The following is an 18,563-nucleotide window of genomic DNA, read 5'->3' on the forward strand; positions in this document are numbered from 1 at the left end:
ATCTACTCTTATGTATGAGGGAGAGAAATCATTAACCTATGAAGAATGTGGCATCAGGATCAGACAAAGACTCATTAACAACCTGCGATATACAGATGATTCAACCTTGCTTGTGAAAGTGAAGAGGCCTTGAAGAACTTAACTGTTGAAGATATAGTCTTCAGTATGGATTACACCTCAACATAAAACAAAAATCCTCACAACTGGGCCAATAAGCAACATCATGATAAACAGACAAAAATACTGAAGTTGTCAAGCATTTCATTTTACTTGGGTCCGTAATCAACGCCCATGGAAGCAGCAGTCAAGAAATCAAACAATGTATTGCACCGGGCAAATCTGCTGCATAAAAACTCCTTAAGGTGTTAAAAAGCAAAGATGTCACTTTGAGAATAAGGTGTGCCTGACCCAAGTCATGGTATTTTCAGTCGCCTCATATGCATGCGAAAGCATATGAATAAGGAAGACTTAAGAAGAATTGATGCCTTTGAATTATGGTGTTGGTGAAGAATACCGAATATACTGTGGACTACCAGGAGAACGAACAAATCTGTCTTGGAAGAAGTACAGCCAGCATGCTGCTCAGAAGCAAGGATGGTGAGACTTTGTCTGGCTTACTTTGAACATGTTATTAGAAGGAACCAATCCCTGGAGAAGGACATCATGCTTGGTAAAGTAGAGGGTCAGTGAAAAAGAGGAAGACCCTAGATGAGATGGATTGATACAGTGGCTGCAACAATGGGCTCAAACATAGCACCAATTGTGAGGATGGCACATGACTAGGCAGTATTTCTTTCTGCTGTGCATAGAGTTGCTGTAAGTCGAAAGCACCTTAATGGCACCTAACAGCAACTTTAAAATGCAATACAAAGTCTCAATTTACCAGTAAAATAGGGGAAAAATGGTTTTCTCAATAAATTATGTTAGAACAACTACCTAGCTGTCATGGATTGAATTTTGTTCCCTAAAAATATGTGTCAACTTATTAGGCCATGATTCCCAGTATTGTGTTGTTGTCCTTCATTTTGTGATTGATATAATTTTCCTATGTGTTGTAAATCCTAATCTCTGCCTGTAGTTAATGAGGCAAGATTAGATTATGTTAAAGAGGATTAGAGTGGGATGTAACACCCTTGCTGAGGTCACATCCCTGATCCAATGTAAAGGGAATTTCCCTGGGGTGGGGCCTGCATCACCTTTTATCTTACAAGAGATAAAAGGAAAGGGAAGTGAGGAGAGAGCTGGGGACCTCGTACCACCAAGAAAGCAGCACTGGAAGCAGAGTTTGTCCTTTGGACCCAGGGGTCCTGCAAGGAGAATCTCCTAGGCCAGGGGAAGATTGATGACAAGGACTTTCCTCCAGAGCCAACGGAGAAAACCTTCCCCTGGAGCTGACACTCTGAATTTGGACTTCTAGCCTACTAGACTGCGAGAGAATAAACTTGTTTGTTAAAGCCATCCGCTTGTATTTCTGTTATAGCAGCACTAGATGACTAAGACAGAATTTGGTACCAAAAGAGTGGGGTACTGCTCTAACATATACCTAAAATATGGACTGTGAGTGCCTAGTGGGCTGCTTTTGGTAAGCAGAACTGGCAGCAGCAGAGAACTGGCAACGGAAGAACCAGGAGACCAGTGCAAGATGGCACTGGAGCCAACCCACAGAGTGAGAGAGCTGAGTGCCTGTGCACAGAAGGCTTCCTGGTGGAGTGGGGTGCCTCTCAGCACTTATCAGTGGAGCTAGGCTTGCCTACCCCACGGAGGAAGAGAGCTGAGTACCTTCCAGCCGAAGTTTACAGGTGGAGTGGGGTGCCTCCAGGCACTTACGGGTGGAGCCACAGAGCTTTGAAACACTTGGCCCCACAGGACAGACTCGGGCTGAGAAGCCAAGAAACCAGGAAACAGAAACTGAGAAGAGAAGGAACACAGGAAGCCGAGCTGCCTCTGTCCCAAAGGGTATGGCCATGACCTCTGGGGTCTTAAAGGGTGGAGCCATGGCCTCTGGTATTTCTAAGGGTGGAGTCTCCACTCAGATGGAGTAAGAGAATGGTGCGCCTAAAGCCGAGGGAGCAGTTTTGCCATTCCAGTGGGCCTGAAAGTTGGAGCTGAAGCCCAGGGCCAAGGGGCCTCCGCTCAGAATCCAGACAGTATGGCCAATACCCAGGGTCTGGAGTGCAGGGCCATTGTATAAGTGGTCTCAGAGAACAGAGGATTATTTTCAAGCCTTGAGGGTGAATGTAATGTGTGCTGCTGACTTGCCTGGTGCCTGTTATGCCTTCTTTCCCTCCAATTTCTCCCATTTGTAATGGAAATGTCTAGCTTGTGCCTGTTCCACCACTGTACTTTGGAAACAGATAAGTTATATTCTAGATTTCACAGATGAAAAGGAATTTTTGGATTTTGGACTTGGAGTTGAATTAAGACTTTTACTATGATATGATGGGGTGAGTATGTTTTACATGTGGCAAGGACATGAATTTTGGGGTGCCAAAGGGTAGAATGTCATGGATTGAATTGTGTCCCCCCTACCAAAATCTGTCACCTTAGCTAGGCCACCATTCCCAGTATTGTGTGATTATCTACCATTTTGTCATATGCTGTGATTTTCTTATGTGTTGTAAATCCTATTAGTATGATGTTAATTAGATAGATTAGTGGCAATTATGTTGATGTGATCTATAAGATTAGATCGTATCTTAAGCCAATCTCTTTTGAGATATAAAAGAGAGAAGCAAACAGAAACAGGGGAGCCTCATACCACCATGAAAGCAGTGCTGGGAGCAGAGTGTGTCCTTTGGACCCAAGGTTCCTGTGCTAAGAAACTCCTAGACCAGGGGAAGATTGATGACAAGGACCTTCCACCAGAGCCAACGGAGAAGAGGAAGACTTCCCCTGGAGCTGATGCCCTGAATTCAGACTTGTAGCCTACTGGACTGTGAGAGAATACATTTCTCTTTGCTAAAACCATCCACTTGTGATATTTCTGTTATGGCAGCACTAGATGACTAAAACACTAGCCATTTGAAAAGATATATGTGTTATGTTCTTTATAGCAAATAAATCCCAGATTTAAGCATAAAAGCTGAAACCAACAGAATCGCAGAAAATGACAAATAGATTCTTCAAACATAATTTCAAGCAATAATACAAAACTCAAAAAATATAGCATATTGGATAAATTTGAATAATCAAATTTTAAAAAATTAAACTCTTTCAACAGAAAATGAATAAATTGGAGTGCCTTCTCTGTTTTCATCATGTGGACATACACACTTAAAACGTGTATCTTTTTCTTTGTAATTCATCTTCCATAGCCAAGTTTAATCAGACTGACTTCTTGGTTACCTTGTCCCTGTTTCTATGGCTCCACTAAATACCGTTTTCTTCTTTCTGTCCCTGGCTGGTACGTTATTAGAATCTCTCTTTGTTTATTCCTAGAGTGCACCAAACTATAGAGCTTGTACAAAGTGACTTCATTAGGAAATGCTTTTCCAAAGATGTGATATTTAACCTCTATGGAGAGAAAACTAGGAGCTGGCCAGGTCAAAGTAAGGCGGTAAACAGCATTTTGGGAATGCGAATTGCATGTCCAAATGTACAGAGGGATGACACAACCAAGAATACACAAAACAGAAAATAGCCAGAGGATGCAAAAGTTGGCAAAGCATAATGAAAAATGCCATCAAAAGGGTCATTTGACATATCCAAACTCCCCGAGGGACCGAATTGCTGGGCTAAAGGCTGTGGGGACCATGGTCTCGGGGGAACATCTAGCTCAACCGGCATAACATAGTTTATGAAGATAATGTTCTACATTCTACTTTGCTGAGTAGCGTCTGGGGTTTTAAAAGCCTGTGAGGGGCAATCTAGGATACTCCACTGGTCTCACCCCTTCGGGAGCAAGGGAGAATGAAGAAAACCAAAGGCACAAGGGAAAAATTAGTCCAAAGGACTAAATGGACCACAACTACCACAGCCTCCACCAGACTGAGTTCAGTACAACTTGAGGGTGCCCGGCTACCACCTCTGACTGCTCTGACAGGGATCACAATAGAGGGTCCCAGGCAGAGCTGGAGAAAAATGTAGAACAAAATTCTAACTCAAAAAGAAAGATCAGACTTGCTGGCCTGACAGAGACTGGAGAAACCCTGAGAGTATGGCCCCCGGATACCCTTTCAACTCAGTAATGAGGTCATTCCTAAGGTTCACCCTTCAGCCAAAGACTGGACAGGCCCATAACACAAGAACAAGACTAAAGGGGTATACCAGCCCTGGGACAAGGACTAGAAGGCAAGAGGGGACAGGAAAGCTGGTAATAGGGAACCAAGGTTGAGAAGGGAGAGTGTTGACATGTCATGGGGTTGTTAACCAATGTCATAAAACGATATATGTACTAACTGTTTAATGAGAAACTAGTTCTGTAAACCTTCACCTAAAGTACAATTTTAAAAAAGAGTGAAAAAATAAAGTCATTTGTCTCAATTTACAAAGACTGCCATTCAGAAGTTATTTGGACCAAACATATACCAACAGTATCTGATTAGATCTGTGTTTTTAAGAGAAAGGCTTTCCAAAAACACTCAGAATGGACTGAGAAGACAAAGTGAGGTCAAAGAGGCTGGTGAAGTGCAGCAGGGGCAAAAAGCATTTTAAATACACATATTTTAAATATTCAAAGTTGGATTTTGAGCAAGACTTCCAGTGATTTTAAAAAGATGACCAAAGTATTATTTTTAGTTTTCCTAATTACTATTCATGAGTTCAATATTTCATTCAAATTTATTACAAGTAGTCCCCAACTTATGACAGGTTTCCGTTCCCACGACTCCATCATTAAGTCCGTTATGATGTAAGTCAAATATATATATTTTTAGTTTTCATTATAATTACCTTTTATTATCAGTATCTTTATAAACCCAATCTTTGTCTTTGGGAGTTGGAAACATTACATATAAATTTACAGATATATTTTAATACATACGTAAATAAAAAATACACAAATCATAAAAATTCACTCCAATGATTGGAGAAGAATTGGATGATCTTGGCATTTTGTCAGTTGCAGTAATAACTCCACTTGCGGAAGGTTCTGAATCATCTGGATTATCCCTGGAAATGAGGATAGCGTTTCTAGTCAGAAAATTAGTGAGAGATGTCTGTATGGTCCTTTTCTTTTTTTCTTCATATATTTTGCGGTAACACCTTGCTGCTTCCTGAATCTGCCTATGGACTTTAACAAAGTGATCATCGTTTGGGTCCATGTTTTCAAGCAACTGAAGCCTCTGATTTAGTTTATGAAAAAAAAAAAAAAAAAACTCCAGCTAATCCTTTCACTATAAAATTTTTTGACAACTTCTCTCCTTCCTCTTCCTCATTATTTCTTCCCCAACATTTTTTTCTTCTTCAAAATCCATTAAGTTCTGATCTGTCAATTCCCCTTCTTCATGGTCTGTGAGCTGTTCTACAACAGAGATTAAAAAAAAAAAAACAACCAAACCCATTGCCATTGAGTTGATTCTGACTCATAGTGACCCTATAGTACAGAGTAGAACTTCCCCAGGGTTTCCAAGGAGCACCTGGTGGATTCGAACTGCCAACCTTTTGGTTAACACCTGTAGCACTTAACCACTATACCACCAGGGTTTCCACATTAGAGACAAAAAATAGCAAGTTCTAAATTCAGCATTCTTGTCATATGGATGATTTTTCCACAGATTTCTTCCATCATATTATCCTGATCAAATGCTTGGGGCATGTTCACCTAACTCAGCATTTTTGCCCATACACTCTGCATGGATTTTCCCATACCTTCCTCCCAAGATGTACTAATAATAAGGTGTACAAAAAAAAGGACAGTTGTGTGACTCATCATAACTTGAGTATGTCATAAGTTTGGGACTGCATTATTCAAATATTTACCATGTGTTGGGTACTGTTGTAGGTATTGGGGATAAAAATGAACAAAATAGACAAAAACAACCATGTCCTCATGGAGCTTATATTCTCGTATTCCAAGCAAATACTCTAAGAGGATAGCTAACTCCCAAATTAAGGCATAAAGTTAGAACAGACAAATTTGGCTAGGAAGCACACAGGGAACACGATCAGGAGGTTTTATTAAACAAATAATTAGTTTTAGATTTAATAAGAATTCATTCCTTTCTCTCTTTTGATTACCAGATAAACCCAAGGAGTTGAGTGGGACAGGTATCATTATCATCATCCCTTTCAGATTTTGAAGTAGGCTGTCAGAAAACTTACGTAATTTTCCCAAATTAGTAAACAGCAGTAGAAAGGCAAAGTTCATCTCATGGATCCTCTGATGTCTGTCTCCTGCATTTCCCATGAGTCTTATCTGTGATCAAGAAACACAAAGAGACTAACTGAGGGCAAAAACTGGAGCTTTATTTGCTGTTTAAAACAATGAACAGTAGATAGGAACATTGTGGAAATTACCTTTGCTTGATGGCAATGATTTTGACACAAAGAAGGAAAGATTTCTATGCTTTCCTGTAAACTGTCTCCCAGCAATGTGCTAAAATTTCTATTGCCAAGAGACTAAAACTTAATAATGCATGGGGTATTAAATAAGAGACATTTTCTTAACCTGAAGAGTGAACCTTAGTCTGTTTCCTTGGGACCAGAACGTTTTTGAAGATACTTGTGAAGCCCAACAGCTAACAGTAAAAAGAAAGCAGACAAAGTAAGAATCACAGTTAGCGGCAAGAAAACTCTTCTCTTTGCAGATGCTGGACCACTGTCAACACTACCCCCGTAGCCTCTGTGCAGGCAGTAGGGAGGGGACCACCCATAGCCACAGTGGCAGTGATGTTTATTATTGCAGACCCCCTTCCTGTTGCAGGTCTCAGGGAGGCAGATTTGTGACAGGAGAGACAGACTGACACACCTTTTGTGTATACAGATCTTTCCTGGACCACACACTGTGCCATCTTTCACTTCTCCAACATCAGATACATCCATCCCTAAATGATAGTCAATACTCCAGCAGGTGACACCATTGATGAGAGTGTGCTGCAAAGCAGAATGCTCACTCAGGTGGGGAATTTCTCTCACGTTTTCACACTGAACTCTCCCACAAAAGATATTAGAGGTATTACATTTCAGGTATGTTGTGCCATTTATACCACAATGGCCAAAACGGTTTCCCTTGGAGTTGATTTCTTTGTAGCAGCTCTGAGATGCACTCTTTGCGCCTTTGCCAAAGATCTCCCTACACTGTTTGTCATGATTATTACATCTCTTTTGATAGCAGTACGCACTGCCACTACAGGGCATCCCATCCTGCACATATTCATCTTCTGGGCACAGATGGGATGTCCCATTGCACCACTCTGGAAGATCACATTCATTGATCTGTTGTCTACAGAGTTCCCCTGATGGCATGAACTTGCAGTCTTTGCAACAAAGCCCAAATGCACAAGCAGCTCCAGGACTCAGAGTGCAGTTCGACAGACAACAGGGATCTTGTTCACACTGCTGTACAGATCCACAGTCACACTCTTCTTCTCCTTCGACCACAATGTTTCCACAGCGCTTCAGCATAAAGAATTCCCATGGTCTTGGAAAATTGTGCAGACAGGATCCTTGGTTTGAAGTGGTCTTCCTAAACTGAGCATAACTGCAATTGGTGAATCTCTTTGCTACCATCCTGATAGCATTCATGATGCAACCCCTTTGCTCACACAAACAGAATTCCTCATCATGCTGCATACCTAAAGTATGACCTAACTCATGGGCCACAGTGAGGGCAAAAAGAGACCAGAGGTCTCCTTGGAAACTATTAACTCCACAATCGATAGGAGGATGACAAATTCCTGCAACATATGCTAAGCCAAGTACATTTTTAAATGAATATTTTATGAAAAGATGTGCAGCATCATGTTGCAGCCTGGAAAGACTGATTTGTTTCCAATGACAGAAATTCTCCAGAACCTGTTCTATGCTTATTATTGGAAAAATATTTTCTTGATTCCAAATAGCAATCCCCATTAAAATCACATAAGTACCCAACTGCTGATAAATAGAATCCACTATACTGACAATAAGCAATACATCCTCCTGCACCTTTGAGAAATTGCTTTCGGAATAAATGAAGAAGTCATTGTCTACTACCACAGCCAGCTCCAGAAACCATGAATGGGTCCACCAGGCATCAATAGAATTTTGTTTCAGAGTCGAGTTCTCAGCTTCTAGATACTCTAACCGTTGGCGTACTATTTCTTCTTCTGTTAAACCACATCTCATGGGTGGGAATTGTGTCTCATTGCTGTTTATCTTATAAACCAGGTGTTCAAATGTGGTAGAGTGCCTTATGGGTTCGATTTCATAAGTGAGGTCATTTATTTGTAACACTCCTTGAAAGCCCCCCAAACAAGCACTAAAAACAACCAGGGACTCAGAGACCCCCTCCACATAACCATGATAATAGCAGTCATCCCGGACAAATGGCTGATCCTCAAGGAGAGCACGTTGGTCTGTGTAAGTGAGCACAGGGAGGTGTCTGGAAACTAAGAGTTTCTTGACTTTCATGTAGACAATGTATTTCTGGCCCCCAAAGTGCAGGCTGTAGGAAAGCCAGCCCAGAAGTTTTGCGCCTCTAACCCTGCTGGTCACCTTCAAAGGGATCACCACTTCTGGGGAGCTGAGGCGTTGGTAGGACCCAGCATGGGAGAGGTCAGAGACCCCAAGCCAGAGCAACATAAGAGCAACTCTCAAGTACACCCCAGCCTCACCAACCATCATTATGGAGCAGCCATTATGAAGCCATCTGTCCAGAGAAAAAGAGGACAGGGTGTGAGGCACTGGTGGTGTGACTCCTCCCTCTGAGCTGCTCGGTGTGCAGGGATGACCTTTAAGGATCTGTGTCCTGGTGGAACTGGACCATCAGAGCTGCAGGGCTGAAAGTGAAAATATAAAGAAGGGTGAGGATGGTGGTGGGATTGGGTAAGGAAGGTGGGAGAAAGTCAAGTGGGGTAAAAGTGATTGATGAATCAAGAAAAAGCTTTGGATTTGCTTTCAATATATAGGGGTGGGGAGTTAGTGTGGGTATAGATAAGATAATGTTGACCATATGTTGATAATTGTTTAGGTTGGATGAGGAATATTTGGTATTGATTATACAATTATCTCAATTCTTCATGTGGTATAAAAATGTCCATAGTAAAAAGTTTAAACAAAGCTAAAGAGACTTAGGAGTAGGGTGATTTTATATCCCAACTTGTCCAAGACAGTATTGGTTGATGCCTATTGTCATTCCATAACTATTGTTAAAACCCAAAAACCAAGCCCGTTGCTGCTGAGTTGAATCTGACTCATAGCTACCCCATAGGACAGAGCAGAACTTCCCCATGGAGCTTCCAAGGAGCGGCTGATAGATTGGAACTGCTGACCTTTTGGTTAGCAGCCAAGTTCTCAACCCCTGCACCACCAGGGCTCCAGCTATTCCTAGTGCCTCTTTTTACTGTCAAAACTGGAGATATCCAGAACAGCTATGACAAGTCTTACATCAATTTCCAACGGTCTTATGATTTATTTTAGACTTTATCTCAAGTTATATACCTGTCTCTTTCCTGTATTCTCCTTCATTCATAACCCCATTAGACTGCACAGTTTTTGAGTGCAGGGTTTACAACTTTAACTCATTTTTCTTCCTGTTGCCATCGAGTCAATTCCTACTCATGGTAACCCCACGTGTTTCAGATTAGAACTGCATTACATAGGATTTTTAGTGGCTGTAATCTTACGGAAGTTGATCTCCAGACTTTCTTTCATAGCGCCACTGAGTGGATTCAAACGGTCAATCTTTTGATTAACAGTCGAGTTTAAACTGTCTGCACCAACCAGCGACCTGAACTCATTTTAGCATCCCCTGTAATGCCTAGTCCCCGGATGGTGCAAACAGTTAACACACTCAGCTGCTAACCGAAAGGCTGGTGGCTTGAGTCCACCCAGAAGTGCCTCAGAAAAAAGGCTATGGAGCACAGTTCTACTCTGACACACATGCAGTCACCATGAGTCAGAATCAACTCAATAGCAACTGGAAAAATAATGCTTAGTATATCTCTGTGTACAATAAAGCACAGAAAAAAAGGGGAAGGGTGATGAAGTGTTTTGGATTCTCTTTGGATTATAGCTGAATGGTACTTAAAATGTATTTATTTTTTAGGGTAATACTTAGAAGAGAAAAAAGATTCACAAAAATCCAATGTCTTCTATAGGTATGGGGAGAGCAAAATTGTTGAGAAATTGTCAAAGCTGAAGACATCAAGAACAACTACAACACTTCTTATGTCAATTTGCATTGGTCTTATGATTTATTTTAGACTTTCTTTGGAATCCTGATGGCACAGTGGTTAAGAGCTCAGCTACTAACCAAACGGTTGGCAGTTCCAATCCTTGGAAACCCAGTGGGGCAGTTCTACTCTGTTCTGTACGGTTGTTATGACTTTCTTTATCTCAAGTTATACACTGCCTTGCCTCATGCCTGTGTTCGCCTTCATTCATAATCCTATTAGGCTACAAGGTTCTTGAGTGCAGGAGAACACCAAAGACAAAAAGAAATGCCTTCGGAAGAGAAAATGAGAATCAGTGCAAATTAAAGGCCTTGGAAAGAAACTCTGTCTTCTGGGGCAAAGACATCAGAGTGACTGGTATTTTAGAATTCCCAGGGAAAAGTCCTGATGTTTGCTCAAAAGTATTTACCATCAGTTTTTTTTTTTTTATATTTTTATTGTGCTTTAGGTGAAAGTTAACAAATCAAGTCAGTCTCTCATACAAAAATTTATATATACCTTGTTATATACTCCTAGTTGCTCTCCCCCTGATGAGACAGCATAATCCTTCCCTCCACCCTGTATTTCCGTGTCCATTCAGCTGGCTTCTGTATCCCCTCTGCCTTCTCATCTCCCAGACAGGAGCTGCCCACATAGTCTCATGTGTACTTGATCCAAGAAGCTCACTCCTCACCAGTATCATTTTCTATCTTATAGTCCAGTCCAATCCCTGTCTGAAGAGTTGGCTTTGGGAATGGTTCCTGTCTTGGGCTAACAGAAGGTCTGGGGACCATGACCTCCGGGGTCCTTCTAGTCTCAGTCAGACCATTAAGTCTGGTCTTTTTATGAGAATTTGAGGTCTGCATTCCACTGCTCTCCTGCTGCTTCAGGGATTCTCTGCTGTGTTCCCTGTCAGGGCAGTCATCGGTTGTAGCCAGGCACCATCTAGTTCTTCTGGTCTCAGGCTGATGTAGTCTCTGATTTATATGGCCTTTTCTGTCTCTTGGGAACCATCAGTTTTTGAAAACGGGAAATTTCGGCATCTGGCACCTAGCCTGAATGGCAGTCCTCATCCATGTCTTTCCTTATTCATTAAACAAACATTTATGTATTTGGAGCATATGAAGTGCAGGACATTGTGCTAGATACTGTTGTTGTTGTTAGATGCCGCAGAGTTGGTTCCAACTCCTAGCGACCCTGTGCACAACTGAACGAAACACTGCCCGGCCCTGAGCCATCCTTACAATCGTTGTTATGCTTGAGCTCATTGTTGCAGCCACTGTGTCAATCCACCTCGTTGAGGGTCTTCCTCTTTTCTGCTGACCCTGTACTCTGCCAAGCCTGATGTCCTTCTCCAGCGGCTGATCCCTCCGGACAACATGTCTAAAGTATGTAAGACGCAGTCTCGCCATCCTTGTCTCTAAGGAGCCTTCTGGCCACGCTTCTTCCAGGACAGATTTGTTCTGTTGGAAGCCCATGGTATATTCAATATTCTTTGCCAACACCGCAAATCAAAGGCGTCAACTCTTCTTCGGTCTTCCTTATTCATTGTCCAGCTTTCACATTCATATGATGTGATTGAATATACCATGGCTTGGGTCAGGGGCACCTTAGTCTTCATGGCGACATCTTCGCTCTTCAATACTTTAAAGAGGTCCTTTACAGAAGATTTACCCAATACACTGCGTCTTTTGATTTCTTGACTGCTACTTCCATGGCTGTTGATTATGGATCCAAATAAAATGAAATCCTTGAAAACTTCAATCTTTTCTCCATTTATCATGATGCTGCTCATTGGTCCAGTTGTGAGGATTTTTGTTTTCTTTATGTTGAGGTGCAGTCCACACTGAAGGCTTTGATCTTCATTAGTAAGTGCTTCAAGTCCTCTTCCTCTTCGGCAAGGAAGGTTGTGTCATCTGCATAACGCAGGTTGTTAATGAGTCTTCCTCCAATCCTGATGCCCTGTTCTTCTTCATATAGTCCAGCTTCTCGTATTATTTGCTCAGCATACAGATTAAATAGGTATGGTGAAAGAATACAACCCTGACGCACACCTTTCATGACTTTATACCAATCAGTATCCCCTTGTTCTGTCTGAACAACTGTCTCTTGATCTATGTAAAGGTTCCTCATGAGCACAATTAAGTGTTCTGGAACTCCTATTCTTACCAATGTTATCCACAATTTGTTATGATCCACACAGTTGAATGCCTTTGCATAGTCAATAAAACACACACAAACATCTTTCTGGTACTCTCTGCTTTCAGCCAGGATCTATCTGACATCAGCAATGATATCCCTGGTTCCACGTCCTCTTCTGAATCTGGCCTGAATTTCTGGCAGTTCCCTGTCAATGTACTGCTGCAGCTGCTTTTCAATGATCTTCAGCAAACTTTTACTAGTGTGTGATACTAATGATATTGCTTGATAATTTCCACATTTGATTGGACCACCTTTCTTGGGAAATGATTTTTTGGGATTTCTTGGGAAATATGGATCTCTCCCAGTCAGTTGGTCAGGTAGCTGTCTTCCAAATTTCTTGGCATAGACAAGTGAGGGCTTCCAGTGCTGCATCTGTTTGTTGAAACATCTCAATTGATAGTCCATCAATTCCTGGAGCCTTGTTTTTCGCCAATGCCTTCAGTGCAGCTTGGACTTCCTCCTTCAATACCATTGGTTCCTGATCATATGCTACCTCTTGAAATGACTGAACATCGACCAATTGTTTTTGGTATAATGACTCTATGTATTCCTTCCATCTTCTTTTGATGCTTCTTGTGTTGTTTAATATTTTCGCCATGGGATCCTTCACTATTGCAACTCGAGGCTTGAATTTTTTCTTCAGTTGTTTCAGCTTGAGAAATGCTGAGTATGTTCTTCCCTTTTGGTTTTCTATCTCCAGCTCACTGCACATGTCATTATAATACTTAGTCTTCTAGAGCTGCCCTTTGAAATCTCCCGTTCAGTTCTTTTACTGTCATTTCTTCCTTTTACTTTACCTACTTGGCGTTGAAAAGCAAGTTTCAGAGTCTCTTCTGACATCCATTTTGGTCTTTTCTTTCTTGTCTTTTTCATGACCTCTTGCTTTCTTCGTGGATGATATCCTTGATGTCAATCCACAACTCCTCTGGTCTTTGGTTATCAGTGCTCAACATGTCAAATCTATTCTTGAGCTGGTCCCTAAATTCAGGTGGGATATACTCAAGGTCATACTTTGGCTTTTGTTGACTTGTTCTAACTTTCTTCAGTTTCAACTTGAACTTGCATATGCTTTGATGGTCTGTTCCTCAGTTGGCCCCTGGACTTGTTCTGACGGATGATATTGAGCTTTTTCATCAAGTTTTTCCACAGATGTAGTTGATTTGATTCCTGTCTGTTCCATCTGGCGAGGTCCTCGTGTACAGTCACTGTTTATGTTGCTAAAAGAAAGGTATCTGCAATGAAGAAATTGTTGGTCTTGCAAAATTCTATCATGTGCTCTCTGGCATCTGTTCTATCACCAAGGCCATATTTTCCAAATACCAATCCTTCTTTGTTTCCAATCCAATTTCACATTCCAATCACCAATAATTACCAATGCATCCTGATTGTATGTTCAATCAATTTATGACTACAGAAGCTGGTGAAAATCATCCATTTTTTCATCTTTGGCCTTAGCGGTTGTTGGGTAAATTTGAATAATAGTTGTATTAACTGGTCTTCCTTGTAGGTGTATGGATATTATCCTATCACTGAAAGAGTTGTACTTCAGAAAAGGTCTTGAAATGTTCTTTTTGAGTTTTAGTTTGTTTGTGTCTCTAAGTCTAAGGTGTGTCTCTTGTAGGCGGCGTATAGATGGATCTTTTTTTTTTTTTTTAATAATTTTTATGCTTTAAGTGAGTTTACAAAACAAGTCAGTCTCTCACACAAAAACCCATACACACCTTGCTACACACTCCCAATTACTCTCCCCCTAATGAGACAGCCCGCTCTCTCCCTCCACTCTCTCTTTTCCAGTCCTTTTCACCACCTTCTAACCCCCGTCTACCCTCTCATCTCCCCTCCAGGCAGGAGATGCCAATATAGTCTCAAGTGTCCACCTGATCCAAGCTCACTCCTCACCAGCATCCCTCTCCAACCCATTGTCCAGTCCAATCCATGTCTGAAGAGTTGGCTTCAGGAATGGTTCCTGCCCTGAGGCAACAGAAGGTCTGGGGGCCATGACCACTGGGGTCCTTCCAGTCTCAGTCAGACCATTAAGTCTGGTCTTATGAGAATTTGGGGTCTGCATCCCACTGCTCTCCTGCTCCCTCAGGGGTTCTCTGTTGTGTTCCCTGTCACGGCAGTCATCAGTTGTAGCCTGGCACCATCTAGTTCTTCTGGTCTCAGGATGATGTAGTCTCTGGTTCATGTGGCCCTTTCTGTCTCTTGGGCTCGTAATCACCTTGTATCCCTGGTGTTCTTCTTTCTCCTTTGATCCAGGTGAGTTGAGACCAATTGATGCATCTTAGATGGCTGCTTGCAAGCATTTAAGACCCCAGATGCCACTCCTCAAAGTGGGATGCAGAATGTTTTGCTAATAGGTTTTATTATGCCAATTGACTTAGATGTCCCCGGAAACCATGGTCCCCAGACCCCTGCCCCTGCTACGCTGGCTTTCGAAGCATTCAGTTTATTTAGGAAACTTCTTTGCTTTTGGTTTAGTCCAATTGTGCTGACCTCCCCTGTATTGTGTGCTGTCTTTCCCTTCACCTAAAGTAGTTCTTATCTACTATCTAATTAGTGAATGCCCCTCTCCCACCATCCCGCCCTCCCCCCTCTCGTACCCACAAAAGAATGTTTTCTTCTCAGTTTAAACTATTTCTCAAGTTCTTATAATAGGGGTCTTATACAATATTTGTCCTTTTGCAACTGACTAATTTCACTCAGCATAATGCCTTCCAGTTTCCTCCATATTATGAAATGTTTCACAGATTCCTCACTGTTCTTTATCGATGTGTAGTATTCCATTGTGTGAATATACTGTAATTTATTTATCCATTCATCCGTTGACGGGCACCTTGGTTGCTTCCATGTTTTTCCTATTGTAAACAGTGCTGCGATAACAGTGCTGCTTACATGGGTGTAAAGGCTCTTATTTCTCTAGGATATATTCCAAGGAGTGGGATTCCTGGATCACATGGTAGTTCTATTTCTAACTTTTTAAGGAAGCGCCAAAACGATTTCCAAAGTGGTTGTACCATTTGACATTCCCACCAGCAGTGTGTAAGTGTTCCAAACTCTCCACAGCCTCTTCAACATTTATTATTTTGTGTTTTTTGGATTAATTCGAGCCTTGTTGGAGTGAGATGGAATCTCATTGTAGTTTTGATCTGCATTTCTCTAATGGCTAATGACCGTGAGCATTTCCTCATGTATCTGTTAAAAATTAGCTACCTGAATGTCTTCTTTAGTGAAGTGTCCATTCATATCTTTTGCCCATTTTTTAATTGGGTTATTTGTCTTTTTGCAGTTGAGTTTTTGCAGTATCATGTAGATTTTAGAGATCAGGTGCTGATTAGAAATGTCATAGCTAAAAACTTTACCCCAGTCTGTAGGTAGTCTTTTGACTCTTTTGATGAAGTCTTTGGATGAGCAAAGGTGTTTGATTTTTAGGAGCTCCCAGCTATCTAGTTTTTCTTCTATGTTCCTTATTATGTTTTCTATACTGTTTATGCCATGTATTAGGGCTCCTAACATCGTCCCTATTTTTCTTCCATAATGTATATCGTTTTAGATTTTATATTTAGGTCTTTGATCCATTTTTAGATAGTTTTTGTGCATGGAGTGAGGTATGGGTCTTGTTTCATTTTTTTGCAGATGGATATCCAGTTATGCCAGCACCATTTGTTAAAGACTGTCTTTTCCCCCATTTAACTGTTTTGGGGCCTTTGTCAAACATCAACTGCTCATATGTGGATGGATTTATGTCTGGATTCTCAATTCTGTTCCATTGGTCCATGTATCTTTTGTTGTACCAGTACCAGGCTCTTTTGACTACTGTGGCGGTAAAACAGTTTCTAAAATCAGGTAAAGTAAGGCCTCCTACTTTGTTCTTCTTTTTCAGTAATGCCTTATCTATCCGGGGCCTCTTTCCCTTCCATTTGAAATTGGTGATTTGTTCCTCCATCTCATTAACGAATGTCCTTGGGATTTGGATCGGAATTGCATTAAATGTATAGATTGCTTTTGGTAGAATAGACATTTTTATAATGTTAAGCCTTCCTATCCATGAGCAAGGTATGTTCTTCCACTTATTTAAGTCTCTTTTGGTTTCTTGCAGAAGTGCACTGTAGTTTTCTTTGTATAAGTCTTTCACATCTCTGGTAAGATTTATTCCTAAGTATTTTATCTTCTTGGGGGCTACTGTAAATGCCATTGATTTAGTGATTTCCTCTTCGATGTTCTTTTTGTTGGTGTAGAGGAATCCAACTGATTTGTGTATGTTTATCTTGTATCCTGATACCTTGCTGAACTCTTTATTAGTTTCAGTAGTTTTCTGGAGGATTCCTTAGGGTTTTCTGTGTATAAGATCATGTCATCTGCAAATAGAGATACTTTTACTTCTTCCTTGCCAATCTGGATGCCCTTTATTTCTTTATCTAGCCTAACTGCTCTGGCTAGGACTTCCAGCACAATGTTGAATAAGAGTCGTGATAAAGGGCATCCTTGTCTGGTTCCCCATCTCAATGGGAATGTTTTCAGGCTCTCTCCATTTAGGGTGATGTTGGCTGTTGGCTTTGTATAAATGCCCTTTATTATGTTGAAAAATTTTCCTTCTATTCCTATTTTGCTGAAAGTTTTTTTATCACGAAGGAGTGTTGAACTTTGTCAAATGCTTTTTCTGCATCAATTGATAAAATCATGTGATTCTTGTCTTTTGTTTTATGTATGTGGTGGATTACACTAATTGTTTTTCTAATGTTGAACCATCCCTGCATACCTGGTATGACTCCCACTTGGTCATGGTGAATTATTTTTTTGATATGTTGTTGAATTCTATTGGCTAGAATTTTGTTGAGGATTTTTGCATCTACATTCATGAGGGCTATAGGTCTATAATTTTCTTGTGGTGACTTTATCTGGTTTTGGTATCAGGGACATCGTGGCTTCAAAGAACGAGTTTGGTAGTATTCCATCCTTTTCTATCCTCTGAAATACCTTTAGTAGTAGTGGTGTTAACTCTTCTCTGAAAGTTCAGTAGAACTCTGCAGTGAAGCTGTCCGGACCAGGGCTTTTTTTTGTTGGGAGTTTTTTTTTTTTTTTTTACCTTTTCAATCTCTTCTTTTGTTATGGGTCTATTTAGTTGTTCTACCTCTGTGTTACTTTAGGTAGGTAGTGTGTTTCTAGGAATTCATCCATTTCTTCTAGGTTTTCAAATTTGTTTGAGTATAGTTTTTCATAGTAATCTGATATGATTCTTTTAATTTCAGTTGGGTCTGTTGTAATATTGCCCAACTCATTTCTTTTTTGGGTTATTTGCTTCCTCTGCTGTTTTTCTTTTGTCAGTTTGGCCAATGGTTTATCAATTTTGTTGATTTTTTAAAAAAAACAGCTTTTGGTCTTAATTCTTTCAATTGTTTTTTTGTTTTCTAGTTCATTTAGTTCAGCTCTAATTTTTATTATTTGTTTTCTTCTGGTGCCTGTGGGTCTCTTTTGTTGCTCTCTTTCTATTTGTTGAAGTTGTAGGGATAGTTCTTTGATTTTGGCCTTTTCTTCTGTTTGGATGTGTGCATTTATTGATATAAATTGGCCTCTGAGCACCGCTTTTGCTGTGTCCCAAAGATTCTGATAGGAAGTGTTTTCGTTCTCATTGGATTCTATGAGTTTCTTGATTCCATCCTTAATGTCTTCTCTAATCCAGTCTTTTCTGAGCAGGGTATTGTTCAGTTTTCAAGTGTTTGATTTCTTTTCCGTGCTTTTCCTGTCATTGATTTCCACTTTTATGGCCTTATGGTCAGAGAAGATGCTTTGTAATATTTCAACGTTTTGGATTCTGCTAAGGCTTGCCTTATGACCTAATATGTGGTCTATTCTTGAGAATGTTCCATGTGCACTAGGAAAGAAAGTATACTTGGTTGCTGTTGGGTAGAGTGCTCTGTATACGTCTATGAGGTCAAGTTGGTTGATTGTGGCATTTAGATCTTCCGTGTCTTTATTGAGTTTCTTTCTGGATGTCCAGTCCTTCACCGAAAGAGGTGTGTTGAAATCTCCTACTATTATCATGGAGCTGTCTATCCCACTTTTCAATGC

At 40.8% G+C, this 18,563-nt stretch overlaps 2 protein-coding genes across 4 annotated transcripts in view; both read right to left on the bottom strand.

Annotated features, from left to right (window-relative positions):
- MED6 (mediator complex subunit 6) overlaps positions 1-18,563 on the bottom strand; it is a 179,123-nt gene that overhangs the window by 54,938 nt on the left and 105,622 nt on the right. The gene's annotated exons all lie outside the window — the stretch shown is intronic.
- ADAM21 (ADAM metallopeptidase domain 21) lies at positions 6,363-8,905 on the bottom strand. The gene is given in 2 exon segments (XM_049897953.1): positions 6,363-8,875; positions 8,877-8,905. Coding segments are annotated over 2 exon segments (2,283 nt in total). The 3' UTR covers positions 6,363-6,621.

The sequence above is a fragment of the Elephas maximus genome, chromosome 10 (assembly GCF_024166365.1).
Source record: "Elephas maximus indicus isolate mEleMax1 chromosome 10, mEleMax1 primary haplotype, whole genome shotgun sequence".
Lineage (NCBI taxonomy): Eukaryota > Metazoa > Chordata > Mammalia > Proboscidea > Elephantidae > Elephas > Elephas maximus.